The 19,304-nt window shown below is 36.0% G+C and overlaps 1 protein-coding gene across 3 annotated transcripts; it reads left to right on the top strand.

The window, feature by feature from the left end:
* The first annotated feature begins 539 nt into the window (after positions 1-539).
* On the top strand, positions 540-5,614 carry LOC107487273 (BTB/POZ domain-containing protein At1g67900-like). Of its 3 annotated transcripts, none has more exons than XM_016107897.3 (5): positions 540-887; positions 987-1,056; positions 1,155-2,420; positions 3,854-4,346; positions 5,321-5,614. In XM_016107897.3, the coding sequence occupies exons 1-5, from the start codon at positions 829-831 to the stop codon at positions 5,350-5,352; spliced, it is 1,920 nt and encodes a 639-aa protein (XP_015963383.1). In that variant the 5' UTR covers positions 540-828; the 3' UTR covers positions 5,353-5,614. The 3 variants fall into 3 exon arrangements, 2 of the variants coding, with proteins under 2 accessions (XP_015963383.1, XP_015963382.1); XR_008009274.1 differs by having other exon boundaries at positions 541-887; positions 3,854-4,504; XM_016107896.3 differs by lacking the exon at positions 5,321-5,614 and having other exon boundaries at positions 541-887; positions 3,854-4,882.
* Positions 5,615-19,304: the final 13,690 nt, after the last annotated feature.

The following is a 19,304-nucleotide window of genomic DNA, read 5'->3' as shown; positions in this document are numbered from 1 at the left end:
TAAGTCTATAATCTATAAAATACGAACACTTTACTAAGATGTTGTGTCCGCGTATTGGACACATTTCAGATATAACATTCATTCGACACACTGTATCTAAGTGTGTCATAATAAAAAATAATTTTTTTTGTCGGACATATATAGACACACTTAAATATCATCACGTGTCAATTTGTTCAATCTTATTCTTAACATATATTTTTAAAATAAATTTAAATATAGTATATATTATTATTTATTAAAAAAATATTTTAAATACTTGATATAATTAAAATAAGACATTAAAAATAATTAAAAATTTAATTTATATTTTAATATTAATAAAATATTAAAATATCATTATGATTTGTCTAAAAAAATATTTTATATTTTATATATATGCGTATACCATGTTATGTAAGATTTTAAAATTTGCATGTAAATACGTATTGTGTGGTGTCCTGTGTCCGTGTATCATATAACAGTAACCTCTTGATTTTTCCTTCCCTCGTGGTCTTGAACTTCTTTCCGCTTTATATTGCTATATATATAATTTTTTTTTGCTTCTTCTTCTTCTTGTTTTTTTATTATTATTTTTGAGAGTTTGTGAAGTTTATTCAAAGGCCTGTGAGTCTCTGACACCCTGTGAGGACGTTCAGTATCCAATATCTACTACTTTAGTACTTTGATCTTGCTTAGCGGGAAAATCTATTACTGCAAAATAAATAATAAAAGAAAGAAAATCTCTTCAGTCTGCTTGTAGTGAAGTTATTCAGCGAGTGAATCTCTGAACTATGCTAGCACAATATTTAGGAGGCTAATTAAGAAGGAGGAAAAACTGTGCCAACCATGAAGTTCATGAAACTAGGTTCTCGTCCTGATACTTTCTACACTTCAGAAGCAGTTAGGTACAAAGCATCAAAATTTCTTGCTTCTTTCTTTCTCTCTCTCTCTCTCTTCGGAATATCATGTCTCTAGCTGTAGTTCCTTATTATTTTTGTTCTCAGGTCAGTTTCTTCTGAAGTTTCCAGTGACCTCATAGTTCAAGTTAAAGGAAGTAGATATAATCTTCACAAGGTATATATATACTTCGTTCATAAATCTAAAAATATGGTATGACCTTTTTTTTTTTTTTCAATTCAAAGTTGAAATATTTTTTGTTGAGGGTGTTACAGTTTCCATTACTGTCCAAATGTTTGCGACTTCAAAAGCTATGCTCAGAGTCCGTTGATTCTTCATCTCAGCACCAAATAGTTCAACTAGCCGATTTCCCCGGCGGCGTTGAAGCATTTGAGCTCTGTGCAAAGTTCTGCTATGGAATCACCATAACTCTAAGCCCTTACAACATTGTAGCCACAAGGTGCGCCTCCGAGTATCTTCAGATGACAGAGGAAGTTGAGAAAGGTAACTTGATCCACAAGCTTGACATCTTCTTCAACTCCTGCATCCTCCGCGGATGGAAGGACTCCATCGTGGCGCTTCAGACCACAAAGGCTCTGCCATTGTGGTCCGAAGATTTGGGAATTACTCGAAGATGCATCGAGGCGATAGCCTCCAAGGTGTTGAGCCATCCTTACAAAGTGAGTATCTCGAATAGTCTTTCCAAAAGGATTGTGAAGGAAGATGATTTTTCTTGCGCTTCTAGTAAGGGATGGTGGGCTGAGGATTTAGCTGAATTGAGCATAGACCTCTACTGGAGGACGATGATAGCGATTAAATCCGGCGGCGGTGAAAAGATTCCGTCGAATCTCATCGGTGATGCATTGAAAGTCTATGCATCAAGATGGTTGCCAAATGTCACCAAGAGTTTTCATTATGTAAAGAAACAGACTATGGTTTCAGACTCTGATTCCGGCTCTAGCTCTGACTCACCAAGCGAATTAACCTCGAAGCACAGGCTCCTTTTGGAGTCAATAGTGAGCTTGATTCCGGCGGAGAAAGGAGCGGTTTCTTGTAGCTTTGTTTCGAAGCTGTTGAAGGCTTCGAATATTCTGAACGCTTCGTCTTCCTCCAAGATTGAATTAGCGAAAAGAGTAGCACTTCAGTTGGAAGAAGCAACGTCGAATGATCTGTTAATACCTTCACTGTCCTACACAAATGACACACTCTATGATGTTGATTTGGTGATTACAATATTGGAGCAGTTTATGTCACAAGGGGAGAGTCCTTCGACTAGTCCTCCGAGGTCCCGGCTCTCCTTCGAACGGAGGCGGTCGCGTTCTGCCGAGAACATCAACTGCGAGTTTCAAGAGAGTAGGAGGTCTTCAGCATCTCACAGCTCAAAACTTAAGGTTGCAAAGCTTGTTGATAGGTACCTTCAGGAAGTTTCAAAGGATGTGAATGTTCCTTTATCAAAATTCATTTCCCTTGCTGAAATGATTCCAGATTTTGCAAGAACTGACCATGATGATCTCTACAGAGCTATTGACATTTATCTTAAGGTAAATATTGGAATTATTTTTCTTCCTTTTTACAAATTATTGCATTTTAATTTCTACTATGGTTCTAAAGTAATACAGAAATTGGTAAATAAAATAAAATACACAGCGGCTAACTGTTTGAGATTTCCTTTCAAATTTTATGATGTGGGACAGAATTAGTGGATAACCAATTATCTTGACCTTAAAATCTTGTCTTATTCAGCATTTATTGGCTGTTAGGTGTAATCTGACCCACCAAAAATTCAGCCTTAATAATAATGTGTACACGTTCTTCTGACTCTGATGTACACATTCAGGTATTTCTGGCTTCATTTGGCTAAAAAACATGAACAAAAAATTTGCACCTCAGATTTACATCATGTTGCTACAATGCCAGTAATATGTCCAATTGATAGACAGAGGTTAAAGGGGATGAATGTTGTTTCAGTACATAACATGATTGATTTGATTTGTGACACTTCCTCAATTCCCATTTTCCATGGAAAGAATTTTTACCATTAGTGAATCAATTTCTAAAGAAGAAGTATAGGGAGTGAATAGAATATTTATACAATATGTATAATGTGGGTTTAGGGATGTTCGATTTAGTAGGATATCATATGTTTATTATCCCTTGTACCCGGATGGTTATTCTGGATAATATAGATGTATTGTGTTTGAGAAATTAGTAGTATTTTACCTGAATGTTCATTTTTTAACTCATATTGAGTCAAATAAATAGCCCATTGTACACATTATACAAATATTCTATTGACTTTCTAGCGGGATTCATTTCTAAATGGTATAATTCTACCGATTTTACCTCCAAACTATTTAAGGCTACAAAAATAATTAAACATGACTATAGTATTTAAAAGATGAGTAATGGCTTTAACGCTAAGGAACTAATATTATGACAATCAATTTCAATTAATACTGTACCAAGCTCTCAAATAAGTTCGGTATGAAATTCGCTAAAGATGAGTTTTTATTGAATTTGAATTTTAGAAGTTTCTTTTAATTAAGTTTTTGATATTCTTACAGCCTAAGCAAGAGAAAGTTATAGAAATAAAAAAAAAATAGCTAGGATTTATTTTATTTAACTTTCGTTAATTATCGTAATAATTAATGAATACTAAATAAGGCAAGTTATGACTGTTTTTAACTAATTTTCTTTGGTTACTAACATTTTTTGTTCTATTCAAAATATACTTGAAGTCTTGAAGCACAAATTCTTTTGAACGTTGTTTTAATTTTAGTTATAGTAACAACGTCTTAATATGTTCAAGTGAATTTGCATACCAAATATATTTTCCGAGTAACATGTGCTTGATTAGGTTTTTCGGGACTTCAAACTTTAGGAATTTCAATTACGCGAAGTTATCAACCTTTTTCATATTTCTGGTTTTGGAGAACGCCTTATTTACATTACTATGATTTGATGAAACATGCAGGCTCATCCAGAACTCAACAAGAGCGAACGGAAGAGGATATGTCGAATCCTCGACTGCAAGAAACTATCCATGGAAGCGTGCATGCATGCAGCACAGAATGAACTACTCCCTCTAAGGGTTGTTGTCCAAGTTCTCTTCTTTGAGCAAGCCAGAGCAGCTGCAGCCGGCGGCTGCAGTGCCAAAGTCACCTCGGTCGACTTTCCGGGCAACATCAAGGCCTTACTAGCAGTACATGGAATTGACCCTTCAAATTCAAAGCATGCAGCACCAACCTTAAGCTCTACCACAAGCATTCATGGTGGTGAGAATAATTGGTGTGTTTCTGGCTTCAAGTCACCAAAATCAAAGTCTTCAACAACTCTGAGGATGAAGCTAGCTGAGGATTATGAAGATGACTTGGATGAAAATGACTTGGGCAATGATGATGAAATTGGGAGAACCTCTAGATTTAAGGCCATTTGTGCTCTTCCTACTCAACCAAAAAGAATGCTTAGTAAGTTCTGGTCTACCAATAAAACAGCTACCTGAAAATAAAAAGGGACACCAATTATGTGCAGCTGAATTGATAACTATCTTATGATATAAAATACAAAGACGCTGAGATGGAAAATACTTAGCAAAAAATTGTGGCCTAAAATCTACCTAAAATCAGTATGTTTCTATACCTATTTTTTTTCTTTTTTCTAAACATATTTGTATCTCTTAATATTCCTGTCTTTTTATCTTAGGATAGTTCATGATGAAGTCTATTAGTTTTTGGTTTGTAATGGTAATTTAGGTCTTAGAGGGTAACATATATTCTGCTTTGTTATTTCTGTAAAAGCCCTTGTAACTTCTAGGAGAATTCAAGCATCTAAAAAAAATGTGCATTGTTGATGTAACCATGTAATAATATTGATAACAATAACAAAAAGATTTTTCTCAATTAGGAGGGGGAAAATCTCTTTGGGGCAAAATCTTTAATCCCATGTCAAAAATATGGAACAGGAATCTTAGGTGTAATTGACAATTCGTGGGGCCAAAGATGCTGTTTTTGTCTTCAAATCTGCAACACTTGTCTCCTGTCATATGCTGTAGTATTAGCACTTTGGTCTCTGACATTATTCAATTTATTTTTCTAATTTTTTTCTATTTATTTGGTATTTTCACGTGTCTGAGATATTCCAATACTGTAGTATCTGATTTATATTCGTCATATCTATTTGTATCCCCCACATAATCTCGTCCTTATCGAATTTATATCCAATTATGGACAAGATTTGAAGCATTGTTGCACATAATTAACGTCAACTTGTATTAATTGTTCCGATCTTAGTTTGGCAAAGAATTGCCTTGGATACAGACAACAGGAGATAAGAACAATGAGTTACGTTTTAGGCCCACTAAACATTCATTTTTTACTTTTATTTTTCACTTTTTTTTTACCTAATGCCAATTCCTCCCAACTTAAATTCTTTTTCATTGCAGTTATTCCACTGTCCCCCTATCCTAGCACTTAGTCACTGTCGCCAAAGCTTCCCAGTGCCACCCTTGCCCGCGCGTCACTAACCCTATGAAGAGAATCGCGGTTCCGTCATCAACCCGACAACGCACCATTGCCCCTTTGTCAACGATGTGTCGTCGCTGCTCTTCTCGCTAACCCGCTGAGGAGAATCGCAGTTCTCCGGTTGCTCGGATGCAGTCGTGTCTTTTTCCCATCCTTTCGTACATCGCTGCTCTATCCATTTTGAAGCCCACGAAGTAACTCACACCATCATCGAGCCAAAGGTCGTCACTGCTCTAACGTTGCATTTTTGTCCTTACTTAATTTTCTTGGTTCACCTAAATATTATAAACATCTACATCTTAACCAAAAGAATCATACACATATATAGTAAAATAAATATTTTGTAAAATATGTATATATATAATTAAACAAATCAAATAAAATACTAATAATATATCCAAATAAATATTTATTTTAGAATAAAAAAAATTATCTGTATATATAGTAAAATTAATATTCAACTTAATTAATAAAAAACAAATAACGAGACATCAGTTGTAAAGATACGGAATCGCGATACAGCAGGGTCGGTAACATAAAATTGTGAAAAAGTAAATACAGTAAAAATAAAAAAATATTTAAAATTATGATTAAATTTAATTAATTTAAATTTTGATTTTTGAAATTAAAATTATCTTTTTAATTTATTATTTACATTGTTAAAAGAAAACGATATTACCGTATACTTTTTCTGTATATATTGAACCAATCAAATTGGCGCTATTGATATCAAATTAAAGATGTTATGCAATAAATAAATAAATAATCAACCTAAAAAAGTTGGTCAAATAATAAATAAGAGTAAAGAATAAGATCTGCCATTGATATGATATGATATGTTTTTCTGCTAAGTATCATTATCAAACTGACACCTTAATTAATTAAAACTATTCTGATCTGCATGACTCATCGTCAGCGTGCTTATTATTTGGTGCTGAATTTTTTTAAAATTTATCTTTTACAATAAATTTTAAATACCTAAATTTTATTAATTTTTATATTTTTAAATTAAATACTAAATATTTAACTTTTTTTTTTACAATTAGATACTAAATTTTCAGATATAATAACAGACGCCTTCAAAGAAACACTTTGTATGTAGTAAGTTGTAACTAACAAATCCCGGAAGCACCAAAAGAGCAAAATGGGATACAGCAGCGATGTTCGAAAGGATTAAAATAAAAATAAAAAGGTGGCCTAGATTAACTCGAGAAAATAACGAAATAAAAAGGTGGCCGTTAACCAAGTTGGGTTGGTCTAGTGGTTAGCTCACTAGTCCGTTTAAACAAGTGTCAGGGATTTGAATCCTGCCTTGTGCATGCAGCAACTCATTGGCCAGCAACAAACCGTGAAAAACCAAAAAAAAAAAAGGTGGCCGTTTAATTTTTTTTGTATTTTTCAAAGAAAGAAAAACCATTTTTTGGCCAATATTTCTCATGACGTGACTCGAAAACCTGACCCATACGCATAAATTCAATTTGTTCAAGGTTTTTCATCCAAAAGTATATTTTTTTTTGTTTATTTTATTTTCAAAAAAAAATGAAGGAACTGGCTCATATAACAAATCAGATTAAGGCTTGGTTTTGTACAAAAATAATTTATAAAATTTTTTTTTAAAAGATATTTTTTTTAAAGTTGTAATATTATATTTGATAAATTAAATTAGGGTAAATGTATTTAGTTCTCAACATTCAGATTATATCCTAATTTGATTTCTAAAATTTTAAATTATGAAGCACGGATATTTTACTGAGTTGCTATGTCCGCATGTCGAACACGTTTCGGACACGATACTCACTGACACTTGTTTGACACGCGTGTCTACTGTGTCCATCCGTGTCTTAATGAAAAATAAAAAATTATTCTCTGGACATGCTTGAACACACATCAATACCATCACGTGTCGGCGTATCCAGTCTTATTCTTAATATATATTCTTAAAATAAATTTAGATATAGTATATATTATTATTTATTAAAACAAAATAATATTTTAAATATTTGATATAACTAAAATAAGACATTAAAAAGAATTAAAAATTTTAATTTATATTTTAATATCAATAACATATCAAAATATTATTACGATTTATCTAAAAAATACTTTATATTTTATATGTATGCGTGTCCCCGTGTCATGTAAGATTTTAAAATTCGCGTGTCGGCGTATTCCATGTTGTGTCGTGTCCCGTGTCCGTGCATCATAGGTTTTAAATATTTTATTTTAGTTTTAAAAAAATTTAAATGGGTTCAATATTGTTCCACATATAGTTAAATTTAACACAAACAATTAGTATATTTAAGAGCTAGTATAACGTTCGATTTCATTATTTAATAAAATCTACCTATCATTGATCACTAAATAGTACTTTATTTATTAAATTTAAAATAATTTTCAATAAATATAAATAATAATAAATATTTTTGGATTAATTTTGTTCGGTGGATCGGTCCTGAATGAGTCCGTGGTGCTGGTACTGAGGAGTAGCGGGTGTTGGGAGCTGGATCGATTAGTTCCCTGGGAATGAGATCCTTCCGAGCATTCGAGAGTTGGAGACGGTGGGGCCACCTGCAAAAAGGGCTCCAACGCCCAAGGCAAAATCCGTACGAAAGGTGGCGATTAGGTTTAGTGTGAGTGACGTATCTGGGGGAGGGTCCCCTTATATAGTCTATACTATCGTGGGTCCCACGCGAGCTGACCCTCTTTCCTGGAAGCTTCCTTTACAGCTATCCAAGTTCATGCAGGAAGGGGTGTAGTCCGGGTCTCTTCCCAGCTGGACCTCAGTAATCCAACAGGTCGGACGAATGCCCGACTCCAACCCTTAGTGCGTTGGGCTGGGCCGGAACAATATCCCCCAACGCATCAGCTACAAGTGCGAGTGTTGTGGCTGGCGCGTTCTCCTCAACTCCTTTAGCGTGGTCTTCGGCACGTCGGCCGCCCGTGATAGGTGCATGTGTATTCATTCGCTCTTGGGGGACGTCAATTGCCGCCTCATTCTTCGCTTAAGGCATTTACTGCCTATAGGGTTGTCAAACGAGCTATCCCGACCCATTTAGGCCCGGCCCATTAAGCTCGTGGGTTAAACGGGCTAACCCGTTCAAGCCCGCTTTATTCGCGGGCTAGAGTTTTCTAGCCCGAACCGTTTATGGTCAGCACAATGGGTTAAACGGGCCAACCCGTTTATCATTTTATTTTATTTTTGAAAAATATTTTTGACAAAAAATACTACTTTTAGGTAAAAAATCATTAAAAAATATTTTTTTTTAGTTGATGGGTTGGATTTTCGGGTCGGATCGGGAGAAATATTAGCTAAAAGTGCTATTTTTTCAAAAAATGTAAAAAAAATTAAACAGGCCACCCGTTTAGCCCGCGGGCTAGCCCGTTTAACCTGTCATTTTTTTCGGGTTAATCGAGCTCAGCCCGTTTAGCCCGAAATTTAAACGGGCTTAATTTTAGAGGCAAAGCCCGCCCAATTAAATGGGTAAATGGGCTGGCCTGATGGATTTAACCCATTTTGACGGCCCTAACTGCCCATTATGATTGATTTGAAAAGCTGGGGGAAAGACTATTATGCCCCTATCTTTTCGCACTTCCTCTTCGACGGTTACACTTTCGATCTTCTCAAAACACCCTTTCTTCTCCCACTTCCTCACTTTTCACAAATTCTTATGTTTGCTTCTGCTTATTGCTTTGTACCTTGAATTGTTGTTGAGGAAGTCTTTGCTCACAGGGCCTTCATCTAATTGTCACACTTTTTCCGCACACTTCTCGTGTAAGTGCTCTACATTCCCTTGCTGTTTCATTATTCTATTCTGTGATCGCCATTCTCACAATGCATGCTGCCTTTCTTAAACGTTGTCCATGCTAGATAGTTACTAGAAGGGGTATCATTTTAGGCGTTTGTTTTTTATTTTTTCATCCCAAGTTTTGGTCATTAGCATGATCCTCGTAGCTTATAATTAGCCGTAGTTTTGCTTTGCTCATCCTCCGTCTTTACGACTTTCCGAATTGACTCGAGTGGTGCCCCTGCTGTAGGTATGGCCCAACCACCAGTGCCAAATATTGACTTTTATGTATGGGTGACCTCGGACGTGAAGGACACCCCATCCCGAGTAACCAGAGAGGATCTTCAAGCCCTTCGAGATGCTGGTTCTTTATGCGGGGGAGGTCCCGAGGAAGCGAACTACCAAGTATATGTTCTGAGTGAACGGGAGCGCGTTTGCCATAAGAATATGGCGACCCCCTGAGTAGTGGATTGGTTATGGATTTATAAACCAATGTTCACTACCCTGGGGATCCAACTCCCTTTTTCCCCCTTCGTGATGGCGTTACTGAATCGTTGCGACATCGCCCCCTCGCAGCTTCATCCAAACAGCTGGGCGACAATTCGTTGCTTCTAGCTGGTATGCGAGTACTTGGTGCTACCAGCTTTTGTGGACATTTTTCTTTACCTTTTCTTGTTGACGAACCCCTCACGAGAAGGAAAAACAAAGAAAGGTTATATGTCTTTCAGGGCCGTACAAGGCCGGAAAATTTTCGGGCTCTTTAAGGACTCTTTTCACGGCTTCAAGAGCACCTTCTGCAAGGTGAGGCCTGTTCAAGGTCATCATCCGTTTTGGCTGATGCTGGAGGGGGCCTGGCGGATCCCGATTTACTGGAGTTTCGGGGATGGCTCCGACTACTTGATAAAAGCAACTTATGATGGGTTACGTCAAGAGGAACATCGGGCTGTAAATATATTGCTGGCAATTTTTTGGAGTAGGAATTTAAACCCCCATCTGGTGATGGGGGATCGGGAGGTCGGTCAAGCGCAAGTAGGTATGTCGCTCTTCTCATTTTACTTTTTATGTTGTCCTCTTTTCATTGACACCTCGGCTCCTAATTTCTCCATAACTGGTTTCTAACTTCTTGTCTTGTATTTTTCCTTTGCTATAGTTTCCATGGTTGACGGGGAAACTACCATGGTGGATCTGATGTTTCACTTCCTCACCGATAGTGACGACGACGAATCCTCCGCGACCCATTCGGAGGGTCCAGGACCCGAAGTTGTTGGGAAGGGGAGCGGCCGAGCTGCCACCGAGGGCCAGTATGGATCTCAGCCTGATTAGTCTGGTTCTCAACCTTCGGGCAGTGTTCCCCCGAGCTCCCTCCAACCCACTTTACCGAAGAGGAAACTCCGGATTGAGAGGATAATTTGGAGGTTGACCTTGATCTGACTATCGTCATCAATTCCAAAAAGCGAAAGTCGATTTTCGATAAGATTCTGACTGTCATGGAGATGAATTTTGAAGCTGGAGGTTTCATAGATTCCCATCTCATCTCGGGAACAGAAGAATTTTTCCTGGAGGAGGATCTTGCTGCCCAAGACAAGTGGGCTTATCGCAGCCACCTTCGAACCGCCATTATTGCTCGGAAGGTGGAGCCCGTCTTGGCTCAGCGTCAGGTTTTGGAGCGAAAGCTTCGTGCTGCCCAAAAAGATATCGCCAATATGCAAACCCGGGAAGAATCTCTTAAGACTCAACTCGCCGAGAAAGAAAAGAAAGTAGAGGAGGATGCCTCCAAGATCAATCGGCTGGTGGAGCGCAATCTCATCCTCTCCAAGGATATGAACACTTCTCAAGGCTGGGTCGCCTCTACCAAGGCCGGGTCGCCTCTACCAAGGCCGGGTCGCCTCTACCAAGGCCAAGGTTAAAGACTTGGAAGCGAAGTTGAAAGAGCTGGCGGAGAAGCAAGGCAAGACCAAAAGGTCAGCTCAAGCCGCCCAGCAGGAGATCCTTTCTCTGAAGAAAAAGAACAAAGACATTGTTCGGGATGCCAAGAAAGTCGTGAGGGCTACCAAAGAAGGTATCAAAGCCCAAATTGCCGTATTGGCTCCCGACCTCGATGTTTCCTCATTTAAGGCCTTCAAGATCGTCCAGGATGGCAAAATTGTAGATATTCTGAAGAGGGGAGGAGCCCTCAACTAGCTGTAGCTTTGTCATTTTCGTTGTGTTGTACTTAGATTTGTACTTGATGTGCTGTCGTAGTTGTATAAACTGAGACTTATCGAGCCAGTGTGTTTCCCATTTTTATGAATTTTTACATTGCCTTTAGTTGATTCGTTTATCATAAAAAATGCGAACTTTGTTTGCTTCATCGTCAAGCCGATAGGCTTTTTATGCTATTCTTGGGCCGATTTGTTACCTTTGAAGAATATTCGAAACTTGCCATTTTCAGACTTTGTCATTTGGCCGGTAGGCCACGGATTTTGCTTGCAGTATTCCCGCTCTGAGTGGGGCTTTCGGTGTGATCAATCCCATTTAGCCGTGTAATCGGTATTTAAATGAAAAAGGTATAGCACTTTAAATGTAATGAATTACCAATGGTATTTATATAAAGTGGGATAATGTGATGCCAAAATGAAGTACTTAATTGAAAGGTGACAAAATAACATTACTGGAGTAAGAAAGAAAGGGAAACCGTTAAGTCGCTGTACCGCTTTTTACGAGTAAAACCTTCTCAAGTTCGCCACATTCCATATCCTCGGCACTTCGTTTCCATTTAATCGCTCCAGCTTTTAAGCTCCCTTGTCAAGTATTTCTCTTACTCTGTACGGGCCCTCCCAACTTGCTGCTAGCTTGCCTTCTCCTGGGGTCAGTAGCCCTATATCGTTCCCTCGCAACACCAGGTCGCCTGCTTGGAAGCTCCTTTCTGCACTTTGGCATCGTATCTTAAGGCCAACCTTTGCTTTAGCGCTGTTTCAGTCAAATAAGCCATTTCCCTTGTTTCATCAATTAAGTCTTTTTCTACCGCTTCTTCTACTCCTCCGAATAGTATTCTCGGGCTTGGTTCTCCGATTTCAATCGGAATGACCGTGTCTACTCCATAGGTGACTTAGAATGGAGTGTCCCCAGTAGAAGACTGATGTGTCGTTCTATACGACCAGAGAACCGAGGCAAGTTCGTTTGCCCATGAACATTTCTTCTGGTCCAGTCGTTCCTTCAGGCCACAAAGGATGACCTTATTCGTTGTTTCCACTTGGCCATTGCTCTCCGGGTGTTCGACCAAAGAAACTTCTGCTTGATTCCCAACCCCGGGAGGAATTTCGCAAACTTCTTGTCCACAAACAGCGTCCCATTGTCCGAGATGACAACCTCTGGGATTCCAAACTTGGAGACCACTTGCCTCCACATGAACTTTCGACAGTTTGCCGAGGATATACTGGCCAACGGTTCCTCCTTGACCCATTTGGTGAAGTAATCTATTGCTATAATTAAGTACTTGACCTGCCCTGGACCTACTGGGAATAGCCCCAATAGGTCAACTCCCCATTGGGCGAAAGGTCGTGACGTCAGCATCGAATTTAACTCCGTTACTGGGGACTTGTGGAAGTTAGCGTTCTCCTGACATTTTTTACATCTTCTCACAAACTCTTGAGTGTCCGCCATCATTGAGGGCCAGTAGTAGCCAGCCCTAATGAGTTTCCTGGCTAGTTCTTTTCCCCCGATATGGTGGCCGCAGCACCCCTTATGGACTTCGCTTAGAACGTAGCCCGTCTGGTCGGGACGTAGGCATTTTAGCAAGGACTGGTTCAATCCTCGCTTGAACAATTGGCCTTGTATCGTTAGGTACTTGGCCGCTTTCCTTCTTATCATCTTTGTCGTTTTCTCGTCTTCGGGAAGTTTCCATCCTCCAAGAAGCTAAGGATTGGGTCAATCCATGAGGGGTTGTTTGCCGCCTGGGACATACATAGGGTCACCGTAGGCTCCTTTATTAGCCCCTGGATTAGAGATCGGTTTTTCGTTCCCGGCTTCGTGCTTGCTCACTTCGATAAGAGGACGGCTCGCGCGTTCCTCTCTCTTGGGACGTGCTACAATGTTCGGTGGACTAGGTCCTGAACAGGTCGGTGGTGCTGGTACTGAGGAGTAGCGGGTGTTGAGAGCTGGATCGATTAGTTCTCTGGGAATGAAGTCCTTCCGAGCATTCAAGAGTTGGAGATGGTAGGGCAACCTGCAAAAAGGACTTCAATGCCCAAGTCAGAATTCGTACGAAAGGTGGTGATTTGGTTTAGTGTGAGTGACGTACCTGGGGGAGGGGTAGGGCCCTCCCCTTATATAGTCTATACTATCGTGGGTCACACGCGAGCAAACCCTCTTTCTTGAAAGCTTCCTTTATAACTATCCAGGTTCACGCAGGAAAAAATGCAGTCCATGTCTCCTCCTGACTGGACCTCAGTAACACAACGGGTCGGGCAAAAGCCCAACTCCAACCCCTAGTGCGTTGGGCTGGGCCAGAACAAATTTTTAAGCTAACAGATTGAGGAATACATGGAAAAAAATTTCTCTTTCAAACATACAAGATAGTACAACAAATATAATACATGTACCACTCTACTAGTCCAAACCACGGGATGACATATTATTTGTGACACCGGGAAAGCATCCTTTTTGTTTTTGGTATTGCTGGGAAAGCATCCTTATTTGTTTGTTTCTCGACAGGCCTAGCCCATATTGTTAAAGGCTTTTTGCTTTTCTTTTCTTTTCGTATGTTTTTCCCTCCATGAGTGGTTGTTTGGTTGCTTCAGAAAACGCTGTTTCTACTTTCTTCTCAACGAGCTTGGTATCTCAAGAAAACCATTTTTTCTTTCACAACTATAAATGGTGAAATATAAAAAAGAATATTAAACATTTTTAGTAATACTGAGCTATAGCTGTTTCAAGTTTACAATTGGTGGTACAAAAATATATAACAATGGCTGGTTATGGAACCTTAAAAGGGACTCATGATCAAGAGAACGGTCAGTATTTAGTTGTTACTTACGTACTTGTTAGTACGGAGAAACTTACTTGAAAGGCTTTTGTGCTTTTATATCTACTTTCCTTACGAGAGTTAAGTACTTTATAAACATTTTATTACTGCTAATATTCCAGCTGCTTCTTCACATCGTGGAGACAAAATTACAGGTCAAAAGAAATTTTTGTAGTGTATAAGTTGTACCCTTATTTAAGGATTTATTAAAAGAGCTGATATTGATCAATTGATTCAAGTAGACAAGTGGGGTTAGGCAATAATGGACTTCTGAAAGCCTCTGGCTACAAGAGAGTATAGTAGTGATATAGTTCGGGAAATATAGCCCGAGCTAGTTAGACAAGACTGAGGAACGTGTCATTATTGTACATTTTCTCCTCTATCTTGGTATAAGGAATACTTTGGTGTATATTGTAAATAAATTTATGTTCATGACATCTTAATATTTAATTTGTTATGTCAATAGTTAATAAAAAATTACAAGTATACTATATATATATACTACAAATNATTTAATGACTATTTTTTATGTGGACGTAGCATTTTCAAAAACATTAATAATGGAAGATTAAAATATATCATTTTTAAATTTACAATACAAATTTAAAGAAAAAATTAATAAAGACTGAAATAAAAAGTATCTATATTTTTTATAGGACAAAATTTGATATAAGCTAAACTTTTTTAATAAATTTTTACACACTTCAAAATTATGCTTCGATACTGTTACGAATCCTATCTCAAATTCTCAATCAAATATATGTTCTGTATTGTGTTTAATTTATTATGTGTAAAAAATCCTTATTTTATGAGTTAATTTTTAAATATGAGTTAGACGCATTCAATTTTAATACGGTATTAAATATAAATATTTAAAAAATAAAGTATATTTTTTATTTTTACTGTTTACAATTATTTTTAAAAAAATTCCTAACGTTTAATTTATTTAATTTTGTCTCTAATATTTTTGATTAATTGTAATAAATGATTTTAGTATACAAATATTATTTTTATATTTATAAATACAAATTAATATCCTTACCAAATGCTAAAGTTACTTAAACTTTTCTAAAAATAAATTTAAAAAAAACCTTTAATGGGCACACAAAAGATTAGTGATATAGTTTTGAATAGTCAAAAAATGCGTAAGGAAGCTATGCCTGACCTGAACCGCAGAAATTAGTAAGCGAAACAACGACAGACACGGACGAAATTGAATTATCATAATGCTTTGGATGTACAGTACAAACCTGCAGTGTCTACTGTCAAGTTGCAATGAATTTATTAATGTAATAATGTATGTACAGTAGTAATTAATTATTCAAAAATATTTAGTAAATAAAATAGTTTGGTCGAAAATAGTTATTTTATTTAACTAAATACAAAATATATATATACTGATAAACATAAATAACTAAATACAAATATATATATTCAAATATAAAAAATAAACAAATAAAATAAAATAAAAATATAAAAAATAAAAAAATATATTTAATTAAATTATCATTTAACAATCAATTCTGTTAAGTAGGCAATAAAAATTGTGAACAACATGAACAATAGAATTATGACCGTATTTTGAGTTAACTAAATATTTAATTTCACTTTCATTCCTTCACCCACTTTTTGACCTAATTTCATCCCCTTTCCTTAACCCAAACCTCTAATTTCACCTCATTTTTTCCGCAGCCAGCAGACCACCCCTATCCTAACACGCAACCATCTTCGCTGGCGACGAAGCTCTGTAGCACTGCCGTCTCCCCTGCCACCAACCTCGAGAGCAGAATCGCCTTTCCTCTTCCCCCGACGCCTCATCACTGCCCCTTGTCAATGACGCGTCATTTCCCTTCATCGTGAACCACCGTGCATCGCTGCTGTTTGCATTGCGGAGTACAGGAGGTGTCGTCACTAGCTCGCCGAGCCAAAGTCCTGTTCCGCCGAAGCATCGACGCGCACCAAGGTGTCGTGTCCTCTCATCTTCCATTGCTAGCCGGTTGTCTTCATTCATCCATTAGATGTTTCATAATTTAGTATGAGATTTTTGAAAACCAAAAATAGTTATAACTCAGCTTGATGTTGCTTCATTTGAAATTAGGTGTGAATTTAGGGTTCAAATACTATGTGCAGTAGTTATTTTCATTGAAAAAGTGGATGTTTATTTAATTTATACCATTGTTCTGTTACTTTATTTGTTGGATTCTGTATGCATATGTTTTGTAGGTTTCTTTTTTTATGTGGTTTGAATTTGATTTAGTTTAATTTTGCTTCAATTGAAATTGGGTTTGAGTTAAGTCATTTAAACATGGTGTACGGATGATATTTTGGTCAATTTGTTAGTTGTTACGGAAGAACAGATGTTTATTTTACTGTGTATAGGGATGGTTCTTTCATATGAGAAGTGGATATTTATTTGGTTTATACCATTAATCTGTTACTTGATTTTTTGGATTCTGCATGCACATGCTCCGCATGTTCCTTTTCTTATGTGATTTGTGATTTAGTTTAATTTTGCTTGAATTGAAATTGGGTTTGAGTTAAGCCATTTAAACATGGTGCACGTGTGGTATTTTGGTCAATTTGTTAGTTTACCGAAGAATTAAGGCAGACGTTCATTTTACGATGTATGGGAACGATTCTTTTATATGAGAAGTGGATGTTTATTTGGTTTATATAATTGTTCTGTTGATTCTGCATGCACATGTTCTGCATGTTTATTTTCTTATGTGGTTTGAATTTGATTTAGTTTAATTTTACTTGAATTGAAATTGGGTTGGAGTTAAGCCATTTAAACATAGTGCACGGGTAGTATTTTGGTCAATTTATTAATTGTTACTGATAAACTAAGGCGGATATTTATTTTACCAATATGCAGATAGTTCTTTCATACGAGAAGTGAATATTTATTTGGTTTATATAATTACTATGTTACTTAATTTGCTGGATTCTGCATGTACATGTTTCGTAAGTTTTTTTTGTTGTGGTTTAGATTTAATTTAATTTAATTTTATTTGAATTAAAATTGAATTTGAGTTAAGCCATTTAAATATGGTGCATGAATGGTATTTTAGTCAATTTATTAGTTGTTACTGAAGAACTAAGATAGATATTTATTTTGCTATGTATGCGAATAATTTTTTTTCATTCAAAAAGTGATATTGTTTAGATTATACCATTAGTCTTTTGCTTGAATTCAAAATTTATTATTTGTAAATTCTTTAGTCATCATTTATATGTTCTTTATTTGGGTGGCTTTTACAGGAAGTGTAGCTACTATGCAAAATATTCAAATGAAACTGGCACCGTGTGGAAGAATACTTGTAATTAAAGAGTATAATATATATTTTTTGAGGATATTATTATTAGGATATTTAGCTACTTAGAACTACACTATTAGTACCAAAAACAATGACATGTATTATTATTATGTATATCTTCACATACACTTGGTTCTTTTGCTAATTCAATATAGATATATCTAGTTAATACACTCCGGATTTAGTTTACTATAACCACTTTTAAAATTTTAAATCCAATTCTTGGTTGTAAATCACCATTTTTTTTTCATTAACTTGCTGTAATAGAAAGCTATTTCATAACTATGCAAGACCATTAATAATATGGGTCACACTAGAGATGAATTTTAGTCTTATTGGAATCACAAGGATAAAACCTTGCTTTGGGCTTTTCATAATTACTTAATTCTTCAATACCTGGAAAAGCAAAATTAAGATGAACTAATTTAAAAATTGCTCTATTTATTAACAAATGGTATATATTTAGAAGAATTTATAAGTCAAGTTTTATATACATACAAATTTGATTATATCAGAAAAAGTTTTTATTTTTAAGGAAAAATTATAACAAAGATCAGTCAATTGAAATAAACTCAAAAATTATGTTTACACGTTCGTCTAACAAATGATATAATTACATTTTCAATAGATAAAAATTTCAGTATATATGTATGCGCAAACAACATCAGGATTAATAAAAAGAGCTTGCACTTTGTTCCTGATGATGAGTAACTCAAAAAAACCATCACAAAAACCTGTAAAAAAAACATTCGATAATTCAAAAAATGAAACATCCGAAACTCTATAATTTTTCTCTTAGTTCATTATTTTTTTCCCTTGATGAATATAATTTCATTTACAATGTTAAATAGAAATAGCAGAGCCAACCACCCCAAATAAATCCTTGGAATAAAAAAAGAAAAAAATCTATTTATTGTAGAAATCCCCTTCATTTCTGCTTCACATTGAAACACAATAAACTTCTTAGCAAGGCAAGCTTCATCTTCAATTAAGAAGTGCAAAAAATTGTCAAGTCGCCTTAATTAAGAACTTAAAAAAAAAAAAAACAAATATCTTACCTCCAGTTCATCATAATTTTTATAGTATTCATACCGTTCGAATGCTGCCTACATTGAACATACAAATTGCATGCAACTTGTATTTCAATTCGTTTAGACCAATATAAAGGCAGGGATATTTCCCACATGATTGGCATAGTTTATAATTTCCTACCTTTGGCATATATAACAAGCATAATGTTATGTAGATTTCACAACATGAGTAGAATCATAATTCTTAAGAATAATCGTATATCTAAATTTTCATTAGTAATAACAGAACACAAATTTTTAAAATTAATAAATAGTGCAAATTTTAAAAGGATTCAACAATAAAAAAATGGGTAAATATTGTTTTGGTCCTTAAAATTTAGGATCAGAATCGAAATCGTCCCTCACGTAATTTATTTATAATCGTCCTAAATATTTTATTTTGTATTAAAATCGTTCTTTTACTTTTTTATGGACAAAAATACCCTTCACCACCACCAGCACCTTTATCACTATTATCAGCACCTTTACCACCACCAAATACACCAAATCAGATTCAAGAACACCAAATCAGATTAAACAACATCAAATTCAACAACAAATTCAACACACAACAATAATGAAATTAGAAAATAACAAATCAAAATTAAAATTAGAAACAAAGACAGAAGCAGAAACAGAAAAAGTAGAAGAAGACACAGAAGCCGAAAAAGCAGAAGCATAAAAGAGAGGGGGAAGAAGCGGTGACGGCAAGCCAGTGACCAAGGGGAGAG

Source organism: Arachis duranensis, chromosome 5 (genome assembly GCF_000817695.3).
Source record: "Arachis duranensis cultivar V14167 chromosome 5, aradu.V14167.gnm2.J7QH, whole genome shotgun sequence".
NCBI classification, from domain to species: Eukaryota; Viridiplantae; Streptophyta; class Magnoliopsida; order Fabales; family Fabaceae; genus Arachis; species Arachis duranensis.
The sequence above is the reverse complement of the archived record's forward strand: the minus strand, read 5'-3'. Positions and strand labels throughout refer to the sequence as shown.